Source organism: Oncorhynchus mykiss, chromosome 6 (assembly GCF_057628025.1).
Source record: "Oncorhynchus mykiss isolate SJ-2025 chromosome 6, ASM5762802v1, whole genome shotgun sequence".
Taxonomy (NCBI): Eukaryota; Metazoa; Chordata; class Actinopteri; order Salmoniformes; family Salmonidae; genus Oncorhynchus; species Oncorhynchus mykiss.
In genome coordinates, this window is record NC_143027.1 from 65,487,433 (window position 1) to 65,511,479 (window position 24,047).

At 42.8% G+C, this 24,047-nt stretch overlaps 1 protein-coding gene across 3 annotated transcripts in view; it reads right to left on the reverse strand.

Annotated features, from left to right (window-relative positions):
- Window positions 1-24,047, reverse strand: part of LOC110526365 (myotubularin-related protein 13) — a 158,413-nt gene that overhangs the window by 57,593 nt on the left and 76,773 nt on the right. For all 3 annotated transcript variants that reach the window (XM_036980722.2, XM_036980721.2, XM_036980720.2), the window contains exons 4-16: window positions 21,311-21,433; window positions 20,494-20,604; window positions 18,871-18,976; window positions 10,098-10,230; window positions 9,381-9,489; window positions 8,847-8,960; window positions 5,240-5,317; window positions 4,813-4,926; window positions 3,850-3,978; window positions 3,593-3,691; window positions 3,231-3,444; window positions 2,927-3,036; window positions 1,891-2,040 (exon numbers count right to left, since the gene is read on the reverse strand). In XM_036980722.2, the coding sequence (XP_036836617.2) occupies window positions 1,891-2,040; window positions 2,927-3,036; window positions 3,231-3,444; window positions 3,593-3,691; window positions 3,850-3,978; window positions 4,813-4,926; window positions 5,240-5,317; window positions 8,847-8,960; window positions 9,381-9,489; window positions 10,098-10,230; window positions 18,871-18,976; window positions 20,494-20,604; window positions 21,311-21,433 (1,590 nt within the window). The remainder of the gene's footprint in view (window positions 1-1,890; window positions 2,041-2,926; window positions 3,037-3,230; window positions 3,445-3,592; window positions 3,692-3,849; window positions 3,979-4,812; window positions 4,927-5,239; window positions 5,318-8,846; window positions 8,961-9,380; window positions 9,490-10,097; window positions 10,231-18,870; window positions 18,977-20,493; window positions 20,605-21,310; window positions 21,434-24,047) is intronic.

Here is a 24,047-nt window from a genome sequence, read left to right on the forward strand (position 1 = left end):
ACTGTTAATCTGTTCCTTGAACATTTTTTTTTTTAACTCCACATCAGGATCCCATTTTGGGGAAAAACACAATACATGTCAGACACGCTCGCAGGCCAGCTATCAGATAACACAGCCACATTAAGCAACCTAATAGACAAGCATTTCTACATTGTTCTGTACATTCCAGAACGGTCCGGTATTCGCCAGACAGATCTTGCAACAAAGAAAACTAATCTGCAGTTATTATCGAGAGAGTCCCAGTGTCATTGTGGTGTCTTTCAACAGCTCTGTACCACAGGGAGACTACTGTAGGACCAGCAGCTTCATCACATCACCTCCTTGGCTTGGACAGAGTGGGACCTGGACTCAGATACTGAAGACATAGGGTTAGCTATGCATGCAGGGGGCAACTGAAACCAGGTGGTATGGCACAGCTCCTAGAACCCGTGTTGCTGACAGGAGCACAGGAAGGGAGAGCATATATACCTCTGTCATGTATAAATTACACAGCCACTAGTCGGCTGGCTGGCTCTTAATCTATTTTACAAGTGGGGAGGCCAGTGACCTCTACACACCCAGGCTAAAGGCAGATGGTGAGATTAATTGGCTCGCCGTCCTCGATCATTTGGCCAGAAGAATGCGTGGAATCCAGAGCCACTCCATTAAAAGTTGCTCTCTGTGAACACTGCTCCGAATCATTAAATCCCCGTGGCAACAGCCATGTGAGGCTGTAAAACATGAGGAACTACCACTGAGGCCTCAGCTCTGAGCTCTGGCTCCGAGCCTTCCTCTCCCACCTGATTGATGGCAGAGTGAAACTTTATGGGGCGTGTGCAGCACAGGGAGAGCAGAATAAACCACTAATCGCTTTGTCTAATAACCGAAGTGATAGCGCAAAAACCCAATAGCACCCAGGTACATCAAACACCAACCTTTACTAGATATGTGGTGCGCAGTGAGCACTCACTTTTGACAATCTGTCAAACTATTGCAAATGAAGACTAACTTGAGCATAAATCACTGGGAAAATGTATGATTTGGCCATTCTTCCACCTGCAGCCAAACATGACTAAGGTAAGGGAGAAGGGAAGTAACAGCATGTATGGTGCAGTAGCAGCACGTGTTGTTGCCAGAGACCTGTGTACCCTAGGAAGCTATCTGAGTGGTGGAACAAGTAGAGCTCTACATCACATTACCTTGCCAGAGCTGTCTGCTTAGCACTTGGTCAGCCGGCACATGCTCTCGCTGTCTCGTACTGTTTCCATTATAGACAACTTCAGACACGCTAAATTAGAACCAGTTAAAGCCCATGAAAACACATCACCGCACCCAGAGTGGGATTGTTTAAAGGGTAGAGCCTGGAAACAAACTCCAGCTTCCTGCTCCTCAAATATTTTGTGGTTTACCTGTTATTGCCTCTGAGAATGTTAGGGAACACCCAAGAAAAAAGGGCCGCCACTGATATCTGGATACTTACTGTGCTGTTAGAAAAGAGTGTTCCATCCTTTGTAGAAGGAGTATGTTGACATTCAGAGAGACTTTTTGGAGGGATGTTAACTACCTCGTGGAGGGACATACCGCACGCACACTGAACTTTAATAGCTCCCGAGTGTCTAAGACACTGCATCTCAGTGCAAGAGGTGTCACTGCAGTACCTGGTTCGAATCCAGGCTGCATCACATCCGGCTGTGATTGGGAGTCCCATAGGGCGGCGCACAACTGGCCCAGTGTCGTCAGGGTTTGGCTGGGGTAGGCCGTCATTGTAAATAATAATTTGTTCTTAACTGACTTGCCTAGTTAAATAAAGGTGGTTGAAATAAAATAAAAATAACACAGCCAGTTGGATTGTTCTGAAAGAGTCACATTACTTAGGTATGACAGGGGTAGACTGGCTGAGCTTTGACCAACCTGGAGGGCACAGTTCATCATGCGGATGACGTAGTCAAACTGTTGGTGGTCCAGTATGGCCCGGTTCTGCTGGACATGCAGACTGAGCTCCTCAGTCAGACACTGGCGAGCCGCCTTGCCTTTCAGAGCACGCAGCGCAGCCGGCAGGGTCTGGGAACACAGCACAGCAGACACAGAGCCTGTTTTTAAAACAAATACCATAAGACACACCACGACATGCATGAACAAATAATCTTCTGAAATGATTTCTTAATATCCCAGAATTCTAGAACCAGCTACAGCCAAGAACAGGTACAATAGCAGCTACAATATTACCTGTCCAGACAGTGAATTGTTGACCTCTGGGAAATAGTAATATGACACATTTCATACTAATGTCAAAGTATGAGACAAAATGTGATGGTAACGCGTCTGGGTAATGGGTTTCACATTGGCTGTATAATATATATTGAGGTAAAGGGTTTATAGGCTCGGGGGAGGTGGGGGGGAGGGGGGGGGGGGGTCTATAGCTGGCGTACTGTGTGTTCCTCTATTAACACAGGGATGCACGTCTGCCTTATATAACCTGCTTCTTACAGCCAGAGGTGCAGGCATAAAGGAACTGGCTCCATTTCATGCAGTACACACGGGAAACCCGCATCAACGTTCCTATGGGCTCTTCTATAGGGGGTGTGACGGTGCGGGGAAATCAAAGAGCATCCTTTACGTGTAAATGCTTTACGGGAAAAAGCAGAAAGCAAAACAGCTATGCCATTAACCTCAGTGTTAAAACAATGGGGTTATTTCTGCTGATAACGAGGAGATTATGAAGCTAGTCTAAGTGTCTGATTATCTGTCTCCAGTGTGGTCCTGTCTCCCAGCTGGGAGGTATAATTAGCCTGATAGAGTTGAGAGCGCTAACTCCAGACAGACACACACGGTTGGCTGCCTGCTGTAATCGGAGGGATGGATGTCAGTCCAGGTGTCTGGGCCATTACAGACGTGGCTGATTACACTGTGCTGAGAGATAGGGATTAGGGAGGATGCCGTGCGTCACCTTCTCCGTCTCCTGGGTCTTGTTGTCGAAGATGAAGGAGATGCAGCTCCTCACCACCTCCAGCCTGCGAGCGCTGTTGAACACTGAGCCCATCTTTCCCATGATGGACACTGCACAGATGAGGGGTGAGCAGGTTAGGAATACAAGAGTGGTAGAAATACTAGCTACGCTAGTACAGACGCCATTCAGTACTCAGAAACTAAGTACTTACAGCTATTAACACATTATAGACAGACTCCTGCCAAGCCATGTGTCTCACACAGGAGCAGGCATGAAGTAGAGCTGATGTTTGTGTTTCACGTACCCACGGGAGGGCCGGCAGGCACCACACACTTCCTCTCTGCGCGGGTGGTGGTAGTGATGGCAGGGGCGCTGGGATGCTTGGCCAGGCCCTCAGCCAGCAGCCGCTCCACCTTCTCATCGTCCAGCAGGGGGAAGGGCACCACATGCACCCGCAGGTGGGAGCCCTCTGTGGGCCGAGGCACTTTTTGGAACGCCATGTGGGGGTTGGGATTCTCCTGTAATGGACCATTCAATAATAAAACATTCATACAAGAACAACATCTGTGACAGCCATAGGACATGTTAGAACACTAAAGAGTACAGAAAGTGCCTAATGTGAACACTATAGCATACAGGCCCAAAGGCTGAGTGATGTTAACTCACGTTTTTGTACAGTTGGTCAGAGAGTTCCCTCATGTGCTTCTGCAGCTTGGCAGGGCTGGCCGCCTCTTCCTTAAAGCGCTCCATGTCAAAGGCCACCAGCTACAGAACCAACGATAAGTCAGTCAAGCTGTTCCCAAATGATACAATCTCTCGACAAGCCCAGTTTCATACAACAGTGAAATTAGAAAAAATGTTGCCAAATCATACTGGAGCTGCAAAACATGCAGTCTGGTTACAGTAGCCATGCCCGTCAGTACCTCATCAAAGAGATCACAGGCTCTGTAAGGCGGACCCCTTTCAGACACGAAGCCAGCGAAGGCCATGCCATCCAGAACCTTGGTCAGGAAGTCGTTTTCAATCAGGCCTCTCTGGCCCAGGAAGGCAGTCTGTAGGGGGACAGGGTCAAAGGTTAAATAATGTTAGGTACATAAAGATGTACTTTTAGGACTGTAACAGCCAAACCTTCCTTTTCTGAGTTGCTTCTCTTCATTTGACTTTTTATTTGATTTACAATGAACCCAGTCACAAAAGTGAAACAAATGACTGAAGATATGCTGAATCAGGCCTGTGATTCATGCTAGTGGGTGAAAGAGATAGAAAACGGGGGCAGTTTTTCTAGACGCCCCAGTCTACGTCTCTCCATAAAAAAGTGTTGAGTTTCTGTAGATTCGTGATGAATTCCTGGCCCATAATCCGAGCCATGTGGGGTACTTTGTGAGGGATGTGCTGAGAGGTTACCACGGAGACACCGCAGACACAAACAAATACAAACCCAGCTACTTTTCTATTTTTATTTGATATATTTCATATGGCTAATCACGAGGCCATTGGCCAAGGCTGACAGCACTTAACACAAACAAGCAGATAGCATGGTGAAGAGTCATACGGTCAGTCACTAAAACACCTCCAAACAGCTTTATCAAACAGGATAAGACAGGATAGGAGAGAATCCTCTTGTTCTTAGATTCTCTCCAAACATTATTTTACAGGCTGAGCGGAACAAGGGATACATGTCAGCCTATCAAATGTTAATGGGGACAAACAAATCGAATAAGGTAACCACCTATATTGCAGTGATCAGTGAAATGTGATCTTTTCTGCAATGACAACAGCATGGGTGACAAACTTGCGTCATCAGAAGACACATTGAGGGGGTGATGGAGCACATGGCTTCAGTTGGCAATAGGATTTTTGACCCACCCAGATTGAGTTGATCTCACCTTGTGAAAGTGGATAACAGGTTCGGAATGGATGCGGATGAGCTGCAGGCAGGACCTGTAGCCCTGGAAGAGTTGTGCAAACAGCCTGAGGAACACGGCTCGCACCTCCTTATCCTGAAAACACAAGGGAGAGAGGGGAGAGTCACCTCACAAACATGCCATGAATACCCCCTTGTTAATTCAGTTCACATCTTAACGTGATTATTCTACCATCTGAAGAAATGGAAACCCCCACTGAAGAACACATTTTTGTGCTATTCATAGGTCGGACAAGAGACGAGCGTGCTACAGGAGATATCTCAGAGCAGTGGTGTCCTCCTCATATCACGAACACATGATGTTCTGGGAAAAGGCTCCATCTATTACAATGAGACATGGCCAGGAGTAAAGGGTGAAGACACTGTTTACTGGAATGATGGTGCCTTACCAACAGTTTGAGGTTGGAGGGGGCTGTGCGAGGGGGTGGGAAGGCAGTGTCAGCTATCTCCAGATCAGGATGCAAAACCTGAAAATAATGAAATGCCTCTTAGGAATAAACAAAGTCAAGACTAAGTAAACTTTTATGGTTCAGATTACATGAACAAAATCATTACAATTAATATACTAGTTACATAAGGACAGAACATTATAAAACTGTTTGCAACAAACCACATTCTCATTATGATCTAATGTGAAATGGGATATGTGATTTCCAAGGATGAGTATTGGTGTACAGTGGGGCAAAAAAGTATTTATTCAGCCACCAATTGTGCAAGTTCTCCCACTAAAAAAAGATGAGGCCTGTAATTTTCATCATAGGTACACTTCAACTATGACAGACAAAATGAGAAAAAAAAATCCAGAAAATCACATTGTAGGATTTTTTATGAATTTATTTGCAAATTATGGTGGAAAATAAGTATTTGGTCAATAACAAAAGTTTCTCAATAATTTGTTATATACCCTTTGTTGGCAATGACAGAGGTCAAACGTTTTCTGTAAGTCACAAGGTTTTCACACACCGTTGCTGGTATTTTGGCCCATTCCTCCATGCAGATCTCCTCTAGAGCAGTGATGTTTTGGGGCTGTTGCTGGGCAACATGGACTTTCAACTCCCTCCAAAGATTTTCTATGGGGTTGAGATCTGGAGACTGGCTAGGCCACTCCAGGACCTTGAAATGAGTCTCATGAAGTCACTCCTTCGTTGCCCGGGCGGTGTGTTTGGGATCATTGTAATGCTGAAAGACCCAGCCACTTTTCATCTTCAATGCCCTTGCTGATGGAAGGAGGTTTTCACTCAAAATCTCACGATACATGGCCCTATTCATTCTTTCCTTTACACGGATCAGTCGTCCTGGTCCCTTTGCAGAAAAACAGCCCCAAAGCATGATGTTTCCACCCCCATGCTTCACAGTAGGTATGGTGTTCTTTGGATGCAACTCCGCATTCTTTGTCCTCCAAACACGACGAGTTGAGTTTTTACCAAAAAGTTATATTTTAGTTTCATCTGACCATATGACATTCTCCCAATCTTCTTCTGGATCATCCAAATGCTCTCTTGCAAACTTCAGACGGGCCTGGACATGTACTGGCTTAACCTTTTGTGACTCATTTTTGGGAAAAAAACGTTCCCGTAGTAAACAGGATATTTTGTCAGGACAAGATGCTAGAATATGCATATAATTGACAGCTTAGGATAGAAAACACTAAAGTTTCCAAAACTGTAAAAATATTGTCTGTGAGTATAACAGAACTGATGTTGCAGGTGAAAGCCTGAGAAAAATCCAATCCGGAAGTGCCTCATGTTTTGAAAGCGCTGCGTTTCAATGTGTCCCTATTGAGCAGTGAATGGGCTATCAACCAGATTACTCTTTCTCCGTGTTCCCAAAGGTGTCTACAGCATTGTGACGTAGTTTTACACATTTATGTTGAAGAATACCCGTAGGCGGCTACATTGCGCAAGTGGTCACCTGATGCTCCCAGAGAGATTCTCGTGTATAATACAGAGGTAGCCATTACTCCAATCGGTCCAACTAAAAAACGAATTGTCCCGATGGATATATTATCTAATAGATATATTATCTAATAGATATTTGAAAAACACCTTGAGGATTGATTATAAACAACGTTTGCCATGTTTCTGTCGATATTATGGAGCTAATTTGCAATTTTTTTCGCCGTTTTCGTGACTGCAATTTCCGGGTGATTTCTCCAAACGTGAAGAGCAAACGGAGCTATTGCGCCTACAAAAATAATATTTTGGGAAAAAAGGAACATTGGCTATCTAACTGGGAGTCTCGTGAGTGAAAACATCCGAAGCTCATCAAAAAGGTAAACGATTTAATTTGATTGCTTTTCTGATTTCCGTGACCAAGTTACCTGCTGCTAGCTGGACAAAATGCTATGCTAGGCTATCGATAAACCTACACAAATGCTTGTCTAGTTTTGGCTGTAAAGCATATTTTGAAAATCTGCGATGACAGGGTGATTAACAAAGGCTGTGTCTCAATATATTTCACTTGTGATTTTCATGAATAGGAATATTTTCTAGTAATATTTATGTCCGTTGCGTTATGCTAATTAGTGTCAGATGATGACAACGGTCCCGTTCATGGGATGGGGTGTCACTAGAGGTTAAGCAAGGGGACACGTCTGGCACTGCAGGATTTGAGTCCCTGGCGGCGTAGTGTGTTAATGATGATGATGCTTTGTTACTTTGGTCCCAGCTCTCTGCAGGTCATTCACTAGGTCCCCCCGTGTGGTTTTGGGATTTTTGCTCACCGTTCTTGTGATAATTTTGACCCCACGGGGTGAGATCTTGAGTGGAGCCCCAGATCGAGGGAGATTATCAGTGGTCTTGTATGTCTTCCATTTCCTAATAATTGCTCCCACAGTTGATTTCTTCAAACCAAGCTGCTTACCTATTGCAGATTCAGTCTTCCCAGCCTGGTGCAGGTCTTGAATTTTGTTTCTGGTGCCCTTTGACAGCTCTTTGGTCTTGGCCATAGTGGAGTTTGGAGTGTGACTGTTTGAGGTTGTGGACAGGTGTCTTTTATACTGATAACAAGTTCAAACAGGTGCCATCAATACAGGTAACGAGTGGAGGACAGAGGAGCCTCTTGAAGAAGTTACAGGTCTGTGAGAGCCAGAAATCTTGCTTGTTTTGTAGCTGATCAAATACTTATTTTCCACCATCATTTGCAAATAAATTCATTAAAAATCCTACAATGTGATTTTCTGGATTTTTTTCCCTCATTTTGTCTGTCATAGTTGAAGTGTACCTATGATGAACATTACAGGCCTCTCATCTTTTTAAGTGGGAGAACTTGCACAATTGGTGGCTGACTAAATACTTTTTTGCCCCACTGTATGCTGGGTACGTACGTACCAGAGACAGGGCAGTCTGTGTAGTGTGTAACAGGTACATACGGTTTTAGTCTCTGTCTATAGGCAGGGCGCAACACAATGGAGTCGTGGTACCAGAGGCAAGGCAGTCTGTGTAGTGTGTAACAGGTATGTACCAGAGACAGGGCAGTCTATGTAGTATGTACCAGAGACAGGGCAGTCTATGTAGTGTGTAACAGAGACAGGGCAGTCTGTGTAGTGTGTAACAGGTACATACGTACCAGAGGCAAGGCAGTCTGTGTAGTGTGTAACAGGTATGTATCAGAGACAGGGCAGTCTGTGTAGTATGTACCAGAGACAGGGCAGTCTATGTAGTGTGTAACAGAGACAGGGCAGTCTGTGTAGTGTGTAACAGGTGTGTACCAGAGACAGGGCAGTCTATGTAGTGTGTAACATGTATGTACCAGAGACAGGGCAGTCTGTGTAGTGTGTAACAGGTATGTACCAGAGACGGGGCAGTCTGTGTAGTGTGTAACAGGTATGTACCAGAGACGGGGCAGTCTGTGTAGTGTGTAACAGGTATGTACCAGAGACAGGGCAGTCTGTGTAGTGTGTAACATGTATGTACCAGAGACAGGGCAGTCTGTGTAGTGTGTAACAGGTATGTACCAGAGACAGGGCAGTCTGTGTAGTGTGTAACATGTATGTACCAGAGACAGGGCAGTCTGTGTGGTGTGTAACAGTGGTTCAGGGAGCTGAGACAGGTGGATGCACTCTGGAATCTTTATGGTTCCTCCATCCAGATCAGCTATGATAACGTCCAACTGTAAGACAGACAACACACATCACTAAACAACGCTTTCGAGTTAGTTAGATTCCTATTTTAGCTGTAGAGCACGTTCTACATTACTATGGCAGAGCATATAAGAGAAACTAAGGCCGAAACCTGCCAAAACAGGCTCTTGGCCAACACAGTGGAGGGGTCACAACTCCCTGAATCTAAGGGACCCAGGAGGCCGCATCAATCGGCCCAAGGAATGTCAGCTCAACATAACACTTCCTTAAAATGTACAGTGACTCAAATATATCATATATCATCATTATTCACTGACAACTGGTTACATTGGGCAAGTGTTCAATGAATCGGTTTAAATAAAGGTATGTTGTTATACCTGGTGTACTGTACATGTTGAATCAGGGTCAGAGGCAGTTCATGTCTGGAGAAGGTGCTAAAGATCACTCACCAGTTCTTGGATCTCGCTCTGGAACATGGAGTGGACCCCGATGATGAAGGGGGTGGGTGAGCTCAGCACCTCTAGCAGCCGTGACGGCAGGATGGGGATGTATGGGTAACTGAGTTTCAAACGGGAGACGACAGTGAGTAAACACAACACTTGCCAGGTCAAATTCCACATCAAACTGTGGTGCTCAAAGTGACCATTTTGGTGTTCAGTGAACCAGAGAATAACCTTTCAAGTACATTTACATTTGAGTAATTTAGCAGACACTCTTATCCAGAGTGATTTACAGGAAGTTTTTTTATCCATTTATTTTTATTTCACCTTTATTTAACCAGGTAGGCTAGTTGAGAACAAGTTCTAATTTACAACTGTGACCTGGCGGTTGTAAAGTCTATTCACCTTAAAGACATATGAGAACAGATAACCAAGACCATTTTGGAATGTTGTTTTGTTTAGTCACAAAACGTCAGAAAGTCAGTTGGCAACGCAATCAACATGAACATCCTAATACGTTTGAACTTTCAATGGACTCATAATCAAAGCCAGCCTAGGTGTAACAATTTTACAGAGGAACAAACAAATCACGATAATAAGAAACGATAAAAATAAAAAAAAACATTATCATTCAAGTCACACTTGGTGCAAGGCAAGTCATGTCAATAGCCAAGGTGTAATGGGGACTGATTGGGGACCGTGGAGACCGACGGGCCAATCACGTACCTGTATTTGAGGGGGAACATGAGCGCCTCCAGGGCACGCGACGCCTCCCCTAGTCTCTGGTAGCTCGTAGAATGGAACAAAACCTTGTGTTCGGTCAGAACCGCACAGAAAAGACTCAGAACATTCTGGATTCCTGGTAAAAGAAAGTAGAAAGAATGTGTAATTAAATGAGGTATTCAGTTGGACAATTGATTAAAGAAAAAACATACTGTTGGGGGTGGATTTTATTTCTAAGCTGAGCAAACAATACTACAATAGAGTAAATTATATTTATTTGGTAGAACATGTGGTGATAGAATGATTGATAACACCACATGTTCTATGTGACTAGCTGTTTGTTGAAATTATTGGAGGAAAGATCTGTTTTGCAGAGACATACTGTATGAAAACCAAAGTACTGTACATGTATCACAATATTTTGAAAACATCTTTTTACTCAGTATATTATTGCCCATTATATTCTGACTTATAACAAACAAATGGCTGAGAAAATGTTCTTCTTGCCAACAGTGATAACAAGTGGGTAAACAATGCAATTTCAGCTACAAAACGGTGCAGTGAATATTATACACTGAGTGGACAAAACATTAGGAACACCTGCACTTTCCATGACAGACTGAACAGGTGAAAGCTATGATCCCTTATTGATGTCACTTGTTAAATCCACTTCAATCTGTGTAGATGAAGAGGAGGAGACAGGTTAAAGAAGGATTGTTCAGCCTTGAAACAGATTGAGTATGTGTGCCATTCAGAGGGTGAAAAAATAATATTTAACAGGGTTTTGTAGTAGGTGCCAGGTGCACCGGTTTGAGTGTGTTAAGAACTGCAATGCTGCTGGGTTTCTCAAGCGCAACAGTTTCCCGTGTGTATCAAGAACGGTCAACCACCCAAAGGACATCCAACCAACTGACAACTGCGGGAAGCATTGGAGTCAACATGGGCCAGAATCCCTTTGGAGCACTTTCAACACCTTGTGGAGTCCATGCCCTAAAGAATAGAGGCTGTTCTGAGGGGCAAAAGGGTGTCCCTAATGTTTTGTACAGTCAGTGTATATCATTAATGAGAAGGAAAATACAATCTGAAAAATAGCCAGAGGAAATGACACGCTATGAGACGATATAATCTGTGAAATACCAATATGACAGTCCAGACAAATTCTCAAGTTTACAGTTCCTGTTATTGTTTCCTATCAACATAGTGTTAGACTCATCAATCACACACTACAGAGATGAAGACAACGGATTACTGGCAAACATATCAGCAGTCCGCTACAAACTGAGGTCCCTGATTCTGTGTCTGCCTCCAGCTCAGATATTCCTGTTTATCAGCGCCTCGGAACATAGACATTGTCTGTTCCGTTGTTCACGGAATACCAGGATCTCCCAAGCGACACAGGCTGGTCACTTGGCTCATTCTGTGTCATCTCAACATGACTTCCTGTGTGGAAGTGCATAGGTCTGAGGTGACGAATCTGGCATTTTTTCGTTTGGCAGCCAATTAGGTTTCATAATGGCATCCTGAGGTAAGCAGCCTGGCTCGTGTAGTGTCCTTGAGGTGTTTACATATCTACGGGAAACAGCGACACATTTCTGACCATAAATAACAAGAGACCGACCGGGCCAAGACAAAGGCAGCAACAACAAACAGCCCAGCAGCCTGTCCAGGGCCTGTCCATTCTATCCCCTTGGGGGCCACACTTCCTGAGCAGTGTGACATGTTGGACAGACATTCCTCTAGGATGACCTCTGGACACAGTGGTGCGTAGACATGATACACGTATATGCACCACACCACCCACTAGGTCTGGGCCTTTTCCCCAGGTCTTGTTTGGTCATAAGGTGGACTGAATAAGAGTACCTGACAGGCTGGGGGAGAGACAAATCACACACAGGAGGAAAGGGGGGGAGGTGTAGTCTACTGCAAGTTGTACTGTATTTCATGTTAGAACTCAAATCTGTGTTTAATCATTTGTTCTTACAGATTTGACTGACTGTCATGATGAATCACATAGATTTAGCATGTTACATGAAACACATGGCTTTAAATAGACACTCCAACCAGAGGTGGAAGACGACACAGCCCAGCCAACATGTAGAGCAAATCTGTTGCTGATTCATAGAAAACAACCATGGAAGTATGAGAGATTATAAATAATGAGAGAATATGTTCTGACATATGATCCGACCTTGGGCTGTGCAGCGGTTGCATCGTCACGATACTCAAACATGCGCAGTGCTTCCCCTATCATGGCAAAGGAAGAACGAATGATGGCACTAGAGATGATGGCGCCGACAGATGGTCGCCTCGCTTCAGGTCCTTAGAAAACTATGCCGTCATCACAAGCATTTTGCTACACTCGCATTAACATCTGCTATCCATGTGTATGTGACCAATAACATTTTATCTGAATGTGACTTTTGGTGACTTTTTGAAAGGACATTCTACAAAAAAAATTATGAAAATAAAAAATGTTAAATGTTGACACCATCTGAAATAACAATTAGCTCAACTGATGCAGCATAGCAGCTTTAAAGCACTAATGCGGTCTTTGTAAAAAATAAATAATAATAATAATCTATCACTGTATGGCTAATAAAGCACTGTTTATTTAACTCCAAAATATATTTGGCATCTCTTAAGAGTTACAGCCTATTTATTTAAAGGGGCAGTGCAGTTCAAAACATGATTATATGAGGTGGAAATAACACGGACACTTTTGTGTAAGAGCTGTTTACAGTTATAATATACCATGACTGTTCATCTAGGTAAGGGGGTAGGCTCTAGACCATCCTATCAACCCAATCAGGATAGTGTATGTAAATACAGGGTTTACATCTGCATTCACTTAATTGAAAAATCTCAAAAGACTCTAAATGCCTCCAATGCTACTTGGTACAAATAAACATTGTAACTTGTCACAACTTAAAATGACACAACGACTAGGTTCAAGTTTAACAACGTTTACTAAAACCGTATTTCCACAATACATAGTTGCCACTGCACTCAGGCCAGGTTCATCAGCAGTGAGACTACCACACAGGCGTACTAATAAGAGTGATAGCGCCATATTAACAGAAATATAGAGATACTTAAAACATGAATGTAACAGTCACTCTGATCTTAAGTCTGTCTCGGCAGAGATTCTTTTTTTAAAACGTGGCGGCAACAAATTTGCAGCTGCGGCCCGCCCCTGCTAATATAGGGGAAACACTGATTTTGCACTCAGAACATACTCTCAGCCCGCATTGTATAACAGTAGTGATGGATGGGCGATGCAAGGTGCTTCTCTTACACGAGTCGCATGATCTGATCGCTTCAGGTGCTGTTGGAATGCTTATCCTTCATATGATGCAGTACTGATCAGTTCTTACAGGACATCGGTCACATCACCTGTAGCCCAAGGACATGACAGAGAGCATCTCTTAAGAGTTACATGCAGTCCTGCACAAGGGTATTGTATTGTGAGGTGCCCAGGCCTCTCTGTCTGCCCATCATCTGCATCTGTCAGGGACAGGGGCCATGTTCAGATCCAGCATAGAGGGGAATGGACACACTATTGTACACATCACAACACACAGACACATTCCTCCTGATGGTTGGACTGAGCTGCACAGTAACAAGCCCCATCTCCTCCTGTTACTCCAAAAACAGCTGTCTAGACCTGAGGAGTTTAGTCCTATCCTCTATCAAAATCCGGGTAAATTCTACACTTTGGAATGTAAAATTAAGAGAGAGACATGAATCTGGTCCATTTTATTAGCTTTGTGGACTGTTCCTGGATAACGTGCAGTATTTGGTAACAAAAACAAAGTCGGTGAGGACTGACACAAACCATGGCTGAGGATAATGTCAAGGTACAGGCCATTTGTCTTCCTCCATCTCTGTGTGTATCCAGATTGGCTACAAACACATGACTTGAACATGACCCTGATAATTTGTGTATCAGTAAAGTACACCCCCCACCCCCCCATGTGCACGTCCACTGCTCGCTGTCCAAATAAACACAAAGGAGCATGCAAACTATTATTGAATTCCTCAAGGGGTTCAGGGACTAATGCTTACAAGAAACATAATCCATTTAGTTTTGTAACACATTCTTCTAATCACACTAAATGAGGGCCTATTTTCCATTACAAATAAAAGAAAGCATCAGAAAAATGTGTTTGGAGTTCACTTATTTACTAACTCGCCCCCAACATCGGCCCCTGGAATGTAGACTTGACTGCTGCAGTGATTTGTGTGTATTAAGGACATGATAAAACCACATACTTGAGTCCAGTGTATGAACGAATGCAGTGAGCAGGAATTTGGGACAATATACGGTAATGCTCAGGTGAAGCCACCAAACCACCGCTTCGCGGTGAACTAGAATGCAAAACAGACAAAGCAAATCCTGGTAAAGGAGGAAACATACAGTGCCTTGAGAAAGTATTCACACCCCTTGACTTTTTCCACATAACTCGGCCACTCAAGAACATTCACGGCCTCTTGGTAAGCAAATCCAGTGCATATTTGGCTTTGTCTTTTAGGTTATTGTCCTGCTTAATTAATCTCCCAAAGTCTCGTGGAAAGCACACAACCACAACTCTAGGATTTTGCCTGTGTTTAGTTCCATTCCACTTCTTTTTTTACTGTGAAAAACTCCCCAGTCCTTAACAATTACAAGCATACCCATAACATGATGCAGCCACCACTATGTTTGAAAATATTGCGAGTTTTACTCAGTAATGTGTTGTATTGGGTTTGTCCCAAACATAACACTTTGTGTTCAGAACAAAAAGAGAATTGCCTTGCCACATTTTTTGCCGTATTACTTTAGTGCCTTGTTGGAAACAGGATGCATTTTCTGATATATTTTTTACTGTGTACAGGTGTACTTCTTTTCACTCTGTCAATTAGGTTAGTATTGTGGAGTAACTACAATGTTGATACATCCTCAGCCAATTAACTGTTTAAAGTCACCATTGGCCTCATGGTGAATTCCCTGAACAGTTTCCTTCCTCTCCAGCAACAGAGTTAGGAAGGTTGTTTGTATCTTTGTAGTGACTGGGTGCATTGACACCCCATCCAAAGTGTAATTAATAACTTCACCATGCTCAAAGGGATATTCAATGTCTGCTTTTTTTATTTATTTTTTACCCATGTACCAATAGGTGCCCTTCTTTGCAAGGCATTGGAAAACCTCTCTGGTCTTTGTGGTTGAATCTGTGTTTGAAATTCACTGCTTGACTGAGGGACCTTACAGATAATTGTACAGTTGAAGTCGGAAGTTCACATACACCTTCGCCAAAAACATTTAGACTCAGTTTCACAATTCCTGACATTTAATCCTAGTAAAAATTCCCTGTCAGTTAGGTCAGTTAGGATCACCACTTTATTTTAAGAATGTGAAATGTCAGAATAATAGCAGAGAGAATGATTTATTTCAGCTTTTATTTCTTTCATCACATTCCCAGTGCGTCAGAAGTTTACATACACTGAATTAGTATTTGGTAGCATTGCCTTTAAATTGTTTAACTTGAGTCAAATGTTTTGGGTAGCCTTCCACAAGCTTCCCACAATAAGTTGGGTGCATTTTGGCCCATTCCACCTGGCAGAGCTGGAGTAACTGAGTCAGGTTTGTAGACCTCCTTGCTCGCACACGCTTTTTCAGTTCGGCCCACACATTTTCTATGGGATTGAGGTCAGGGCTTTGTGATGGCCACTCCAATACCTTGACTTTGTTGTCCTTAAGCCATTTTGCCACAACTTTGGAAGTATGCATGCGGTCATTGTCCATTTGGAAGACCCATTTGCAACCAAGCTTTAACTTCCTGGCTGAGGTCTTGAGATGTTGCTTCAATATATCCACAATTGTCCCTCCTCATGATGCCATCTATTTGGTGAAGTGCACCAGTCCCTCCTGCAGAAAAGCCCCCCCCCCCCACAACATGATGCTGCCACCCCCGTGCTTCACGGTTGGGATGGTGTTCTTCGGCTTGCAAGCATCCCCTTTTTCCTCCAAACATAACGATGGTGATTATGGCCAAATAGTTCTATTTTTGTTTTATCAGAGCCGAGGACATTACTCCAAAAATTACGATCTTTGTCCCCATGTGCAGTTGCAAACCGTAGTCTGGCTTTTTTATGGCGGTTTTGGAGCAGTGGCTTCTTTCTTGCTGAGCAGCCTTTCATGTTATGTCGATATAGGACTCGTTTCACTGTGGATATAGACACTTTTGTACCTGTTTCCTCCAGCATGTTAACAAGGTCCTTTGGTGTTGATCTGGGACTGATTTGCACTTTTCGAAGCAAAGTATGTTCATCTCTAGAAGACAGAATGAGCGGTATGGCGGCTGCGTGGTTCCATGATGCTTATACTTGCGTACTATTGTTTGTACAGATGAACGTTATACCTTCAGGCATTTGGAAATTGCGCCCAGATTTGTGGAGCTCTACACTTTTTTTTCCTGAGGTCTTGGCTGATTTCCTTTGATTTGCCCATGATGTCAAGCAAAGAGGCACTGAAGGTAGGCCTTGAAATACATCTACAGGTACACCTCCAATTGACTCAAAGGGTGTCAATTAGCATATCAGAAGCTTCTAAAGCCATGACATCCTTTTCTGGAATTTTCCAAGCTGTTTAAAAGCACAGTCAGCTTATTTTATGTAAACTTCTGACGCACTGGAATTGTGATAGAGTGAATTATAAGTGAAATAATATGTCTGTAAACAATTGTTGGAAAAATGACTTATGTCATGCACAAAGTAGATGCCCTAACAGACTTGCCAAAACGATAGTTTGTTAACAAGACATTTTTGGAGTGGTTGAAAAACAAGTTTTAATGACTCCAGCCTAAGTGTATGTAAACTTATGACTGGCTACAGAAATGAGGTAGTCATTCAAAACTCATGTTAAACACTATTCTCGCACAGAGTGAGTCCATGCAACTTATTATGGGTTGAATACTTATTGACTGAAGACATTTCAGCTTTTCATTTATTAATAATTTGTAAACATTAAAAATAAATAAAAAATCCACTTCGATATTATGGGGTATAGTGTGTAGGCCAATTTTAAATTCAAGCTCTAACAACAAAATGTGGAAAAAGTCAAGGGGTGTGAATACTTTCTGAAGGCACTGTACATGTTCATTTGTACAGCATTAATCCAACTGCTTAGTGGCTATTCAATTTGAGAGTTTAAAATTGTGATTTGGACAGATGCTTTATTCATTCGTGTTGTAACTCTAAACCTCTTAATGTTGGAGTTGAACCTAAAAAAGTTTAATACCGTCAAGGATCAAGACCGGATAACCTGTCATACCACGAAGCTACTTACTAAAATAAATGGGGGAAAAAACTATGCAAACAATAGGATTAAGAGGGATATTCCTAATACCTGGCACTACAGTTCGTATTCAGCTGTCAGGTTATTTGAGTCACCCGCAATATCATGTTAACAGGAAACATAAGCCAAATTACAAATGTGAGTTGTGTATACAGTGACTGTACGCGATCAACAGGCAGAGCAGCCTAGAGCTACTGTACTGCAACCAAGTAGACCCGATACACACCAGACTGTAAATAACGGAGGGCACATGATGGTGCCATGAAGTGGAGTCAAGTTCATGAAGTTTGGGATTGACTGGTTGTACTATAGTGCAGTGTCGTGTCGTTGGCATCATTAAAGTGAAGACTTATTTTATCAAATCAATTCTCTGTAATTATTATTACGTGATTAAACTAATCATGTAAATGTAATTAACCAGGAAGTCATAATTGCAATTAATATATATTTACGCTCAGTGGGTCGTCGTGATCTCTGTTGGAATTGTCCGTCTTTCTGTTGGAAAGTTAATCCGCCTGTCTCTCTCTTCCAAAGTCTTTGGTTAGAATGGATACTTCAGGAGTAACATTCAGAAATGTTCTTATAGGATAGATGTTTCGGCAGTTGTCGGTCTTCGCATTCAGTCGACATAAATTCTAGCTGCAGACTAGTAATTAGTATTGAAGATTTGCTCTTATTCTGTCGGTATCGATAGTCTCAGAGTTGAACTACTTACACCAGTGTAGCCAATGCTCCACATGGTTTGGTTAGGAATTCAACAACCGAGGAATGCATGGTCTCTACTCAAACCTTTGCGCTCTTGGTAATCGAGGTACGCATGGTCTCTACTTAAACCTTTGCCCTCTCGGCAATCGAGGTACGCATGGTCTGAAGCGGGCTTCTCCAGGAGGGGGTTATATTCGGAACAGCAGAAAAGGTTGTCCCATGACGCCAGATCAATGTCTGTGCTCATAGGGCGGGCCAATGACTTAGTTAACTTTAAAGGGAATTGGATTGTCTTTCATTAAACAGTTTAAAATCACATTACATCATTTCACAAATAGTTTCATCTTTACTCATTCATTTTATACAATAATTAGATGCAAAACTCATAACGGAGACTCTTGTATAGACAGAGTTATGGTAATGTGGCTGTATTGTCTCTCATGAGGTCACAAACAAACAAAATGGACCGGTTGTAGCTCAATTCTCCACCGACGGTTTACACATTCTCCAAAACATGGATATTGTTCAGTTCTCAAGTTCTGTGAGATAGAAGTTAATTTCTTCTACTGTGAAACCCTCTTTCTATACTGCATGAGGGAGAGAGTCTCCTCCTGGAATTTACAACCTGAGATAACAGAACCTGGGTGTAAGAGGGAGAGAGAGGATATGCACTCTCTATACCCAAAGAGGGCCACGTCATGACAGCAGTAATGAGGAAGCCGAAGCCCAGTGACATACCAAGCTGCTGGAAGAGCAGGGCCACACTCTTGCATGTAACAGGCAGGTTGTCATTCAGAGGGGTTTGGATTAGCTGTCGGTCGCCCACTCCCAGGGAAAACAGTTTCTGTGAGAAAATCACAAAACACACAAAAGTGAAAAGTCAGGTTATATGAAAAACCATTGGATGGATCTATAGAACTAGACAAGACTGTTTCAGTAGAGGAACATTTTTTTGCTAACAGACAACATGTTTTCATGGTACTGTAAATATCATTAGGAAACTGAACAAGACTGTAGCTCAGTACAAGGCCAAAGGTCATATAGGCAAGGATGAAATGACAGTACAATGGCAGTTAAGGGATCCACTGTGTGAGAGTTTTTTTGACGATCTCCCAGAAAACGAATAAAACACGTGTTGTTGAACCCGATGGACATCGCAGCTGCATGACTGAATTAACCTTTTGAGTCAGTCTGGCGGCAATGGGAGAAACCTCAATTGCATATTAACCTAAATTTCACTGGCACGGTACAACACCTCTGCAATCCAATAGGGACAGCAGCGTCCGTCGCTGTATCCAGTGTGGCTGAGGGTAGAGAAGTAAGCGTACAGTGGAAACAATGAGTTCGCATGAACGCAATCAGTACGTCTAATTCAGCTAAACCAATGTTGAACATGATAGGGGTACAGACAGTGGTTCAACGGTGTTTGGCTTTTGACCTGACAAAGATCATAGTGGATTGAACCATGGTCAATAAAGGTATTAATTGGGATCCTAGCCTTTCAACTGAGTTTGAACCAGCTAGAGAACAACTCTGTTCCCAGATTCATGACATTCCTTCATGTTTGACAGTCTGTTGAAGGATGAGTCTGTTCCACTCCTGAGGTTTCTAACTCATGTTGTGTCACTACAGCCGAAAGCCCTTGGCTCTGCGGGGAGCGGCAATAATTTGAGGAGGAACACTGACATGTGCTGGTAAATTACATTAAAAAAACTAAATTACCCTAAGGTTCAGGATGTGAACTTAATCATGGGCCACATTCCTTCCTCTTTACAAATAGTTTAAATATTGTCTAGTTTTTTAAAGCCACATTGATCACCATTGTCTAGACTTCAAGGGAACAGACCAGCGTAGGGTTTTTGTTATAGGACAGCTTCAGATGTGGGTTTCAATAACCTAGTAAGAAGTGAAAATATAAAAACAGGCCACCTACTCTGTTTTTTTGTACCCTAGCTTCACTAAGTAATGTCATCAGAAGAGCAGCTAGAAAAATAAAATAGTATTATGAGGACATTTCTGCACGCGGTGGTACAGCAATCTATGGCACCATCTAGACGAGGAATGCATGATTGAATGGAAAGCAAACGCAAATCATTTTTTGGAATCTCACATGGGCCAAAACATGACTTCCTTCCTTCCCTCACTCACTCACTCCCACTCTACTACTATAATAAGCATTAGGCCATCAGTGAGTAACCAGCACCTTGTGTGGGTCTAGCAGCAACATTAACCCAGACTGACCCCTATTCTGGGGTGGATTCATGCCTCTGTGGAGAGCAGGCCAGAGGGGTTGAGAGGGGGTTAGACAAGCCCTCTAAGATGGAATATGAGGAATTGTTTGCTTTAGTAAGGCCTGTTTACCTGGGAGCCACCAGCCACAGGAACCATGCACGTGAAGAGGTTGGAAACCAGCCCCTCCAGAGGGAACGGCAGGCTGTCGACGTACACCGTGTAGATCAGGCCCAAGCAGCCCTGGGGAGGTCAGGAGGAGACAGACACACAACCAGGTCAATCAACACACTCACATACAGATGTATCACAAGATGCATACACCCAATCACAGTTTGTCGCCTAAAAATGGACAATTAAAGACACTGTGGGAATTTGTCATCGAATACCATCAGATTTATAGTATTTTATGTAATATTCCAAATGTACAGCTGAGATGTGTGGTTTAATGGCAAATGCCATTTGCAAAGCTAAAAATAAATGCTAAATCAATATGTGTGTCGGAGACATTTGAATGCCAAAGTTGAATACCATAGTGGTCCAGTGGAGTGCCTAGGGACAGGAGAGATCCGCTAAGCCCCACTCTGTTCTTAAGTGAGGGATTGGCTGGATATCCTGGCCTTGAGTACTTGCAGAATTCACTCTATAAAGCCAATATGTTCATTCTCCGCACACAGGATACAACATGATGCATTCTATCACCATCATGAGACAATTGATAGTCAATGCACTAATTGACGCGCTACCGTTTATCATGCCAATGCTAATTAGGCAGAGATAAGTAAAGTGAAGTCATGAACCTCATGAATAGGACCAAGAAAGTTCCTGGCCAGGTAACCTTAGATAGCAAATAAACCCGCAAAAACTGAAATGACCACTATGCATGGTCATCTGACATTTTGAAAGGAACCTATGTTAGTCAGGAATTAAATCAATGTTATCATGTTACCCGGAATATTTCAGGATAATCCAGCCTGGAGACCAGAATGAGACTTTTGGGTGCAAAGACTTGAGCGGGCTGGATCAAGCCATCCTCTTCCTCATCCTCATCTGCATCGGTGGTCTTTGTTCCCTGAAACAGCAAAACAGAATAAGTTATTTAAATGGGAGAGTTCAACAGTGATATGGGGGTGAGTTAAGACCATGTGCAGTGGTAAGCTAACATAGCATGCGTAAAAAACACCTGAGCGGGGATGGAAAGAAAAACAAGCTTTTCAGTTTACCCGCTGAGGGTGGCTCTAGTGTTATCTACTTCCAGGTCAAACCACAGCGTGTACATTCTACAGTACATCACATACTGTAGCCTATTTTTGGAAACGTGCATGTGCCACCCCCTCCTCGAGAATTCTGATTGACGCAGGCACAGAGTACAGTTCACACAGTACGAGTACTATTCAAATCAGTCAAAAGAACACAGAATGGAAAAGTCCCCTCAGAACTGTGTCTGTATGTCTGCAAAAAACTCTAAATCCGGTGTTTTAGCAATGGGATATATAGACTTATTTAAAAAAAAAAGATCCTCTCCAATCAGTAGTACCCATTAAAACAGATACTCATTGCAGTTGAGGAGTTGAAAGAGCAAAGAGGATTTTCTTCAAATCACCATGGGGTTCATAAAAGATTACTAACCCCAAAAAATAGAGCATAAAACATGTATTGTCATGGAGACCGTTTGAACAAAACCCAGCAGCTTAAGAGAGGAGTGTCATTTGCCTTCCAGAGTCACATACTGACTGTAAATCAGCAGTGAGATGTATATGAAATCAAGTCAACTATGTATCAAGTCACATTACTCGGTTTACTAAAATAGCTGTGAAAACACTAATAACACAGTATGAATAGGCTACTTCCAATTTACCCATACTGCTTTCTCATCTGTTCAGTTGTTTCTTCACACAATAGCGTATTTATTTTAAAGACTACAATGTCATTACTTTGGTTCCATTATTTGTCGAGGAATAATATTTTGTGGTTTGGAGATGTTATTCTAAACTATGTCTACAAACCCAGAGCTGGTGGTTTGAAACATGTTAAATTCAAATTGGCTGGGGTTGTAGTTCAAAAATTAAATTTCCTACAAAACGGAGTCACAAGATATAATCTGTATAGAAATAGCTATAATAAACCCCCTGAAGCCTGAATTAAGAAAAAAAAAACAAAGATAATTAAAGGAAAAGCTACTTGACCTCTGACACCTCTGATCCAGCAACCACACTGGAGATAGACCTACTGTAGGCCTACCTGTAGGATATTAATCATTCAAAACCTAGCCAAAATACGATGCAGACACTTGGGTTCGAAGGACATTGCGTAATGTACCATAAATAGCAATTGAGTGACCACGTAAAATAACAGCATATGGGTTAAGTCATTAAGGTGAATGAGTTGAACAAAGATACCTCCCACTCCTTCCCAAAGTGCTCCACTGGGACACAGAGGTCAAGTCTCAGTGGTCTCAATCTGGTTCCAATTGTCCCATACCAGGAGCCGTCAGTCCTATCAGTTTACAGAGATAGCAGCAAAGCAACCTCACAGGGCTCGTTCCTGGCTAAACCCTTTATCAGAATCACATATATTCCTTCAGACAATGAAAACATGCCACAAGAGCTCTGGCATGCTCCGAGCAGGGAACACAGGATCTAAATATCCCATCAGATGGGAAACACATTTCTACAGCATTTTGAAGATTTGGTTCAATTATCGGCGAAAATACATTTCTGCCTCTCGAATCCAATCACATAGTGAAAAGCCACGCTGGTTTAAACTTTACAGGGTAAGGCTCATGATAACGCCCAAATAAACAAACAAAAAAACTGCTGTATGCTGGCTTACAGGGTCTACAAAAACCATGTGTGCCCTTCTCAATAAAATGCTTTGCAGACTAGGCCCAATATACTATCCAAGTTAGGTGTATTTGGCAAAACACATGATGCACCTCAAACTAGTGCTGTCATGATACCAACATTTTTTTAATGATAAGATACCAGGCCAAGTATCACAATACCAGAAAAAATTCTGATTGGACTAGCGTCCTGTTTGCCCCCCGACACTTTTCCAGTTTTGTAAATGTTATGTGCAAGTGCTACACAAAAAAAGCTGTCACTGATATTCACACTTCTCAATAAACCAGATATTGAATGGCTAATTTGCTCATATTTGCAAAGGTCTACTTGTGATTTGGCTGGAGGAATGGGGGGAAGGAACATACATGTAATGATCTGTGTGTCATTGTGGTAGTAAGGGGAAAACAACTGCATGAAACCCTCGCACACTCTCTCTCACTCCCACAAACACATACACACTGCTCTCCGTCTACCTCAAAACACACACCACTCGCTCTCGCTCCCACAAACACATACACACTGCTCTCTGTCTACCTCAAAACACACACCACTCGCTCTCGCTCCCACAAACACATACACACTGCTCTCTGTCTACCTCAAAACACACACCACTCGCTCTCGCTCCCACAAACACATACACACTGCTCTCTGTCTACCTCAAAACACACACCACTCTCTCTCACTCCCACAAACATGTACACACTGCTCCCAACTTTAAAAACGTTAGGCACCAAAACAGAATGTAAGGAGCACCAGAAAGAGATTATGAATCCTACTTTTGAAGCACATGCCATGAGAAGCAGACCCTTTTCTTCCTGGGCCAATCAAATGTGCCTTAACCTA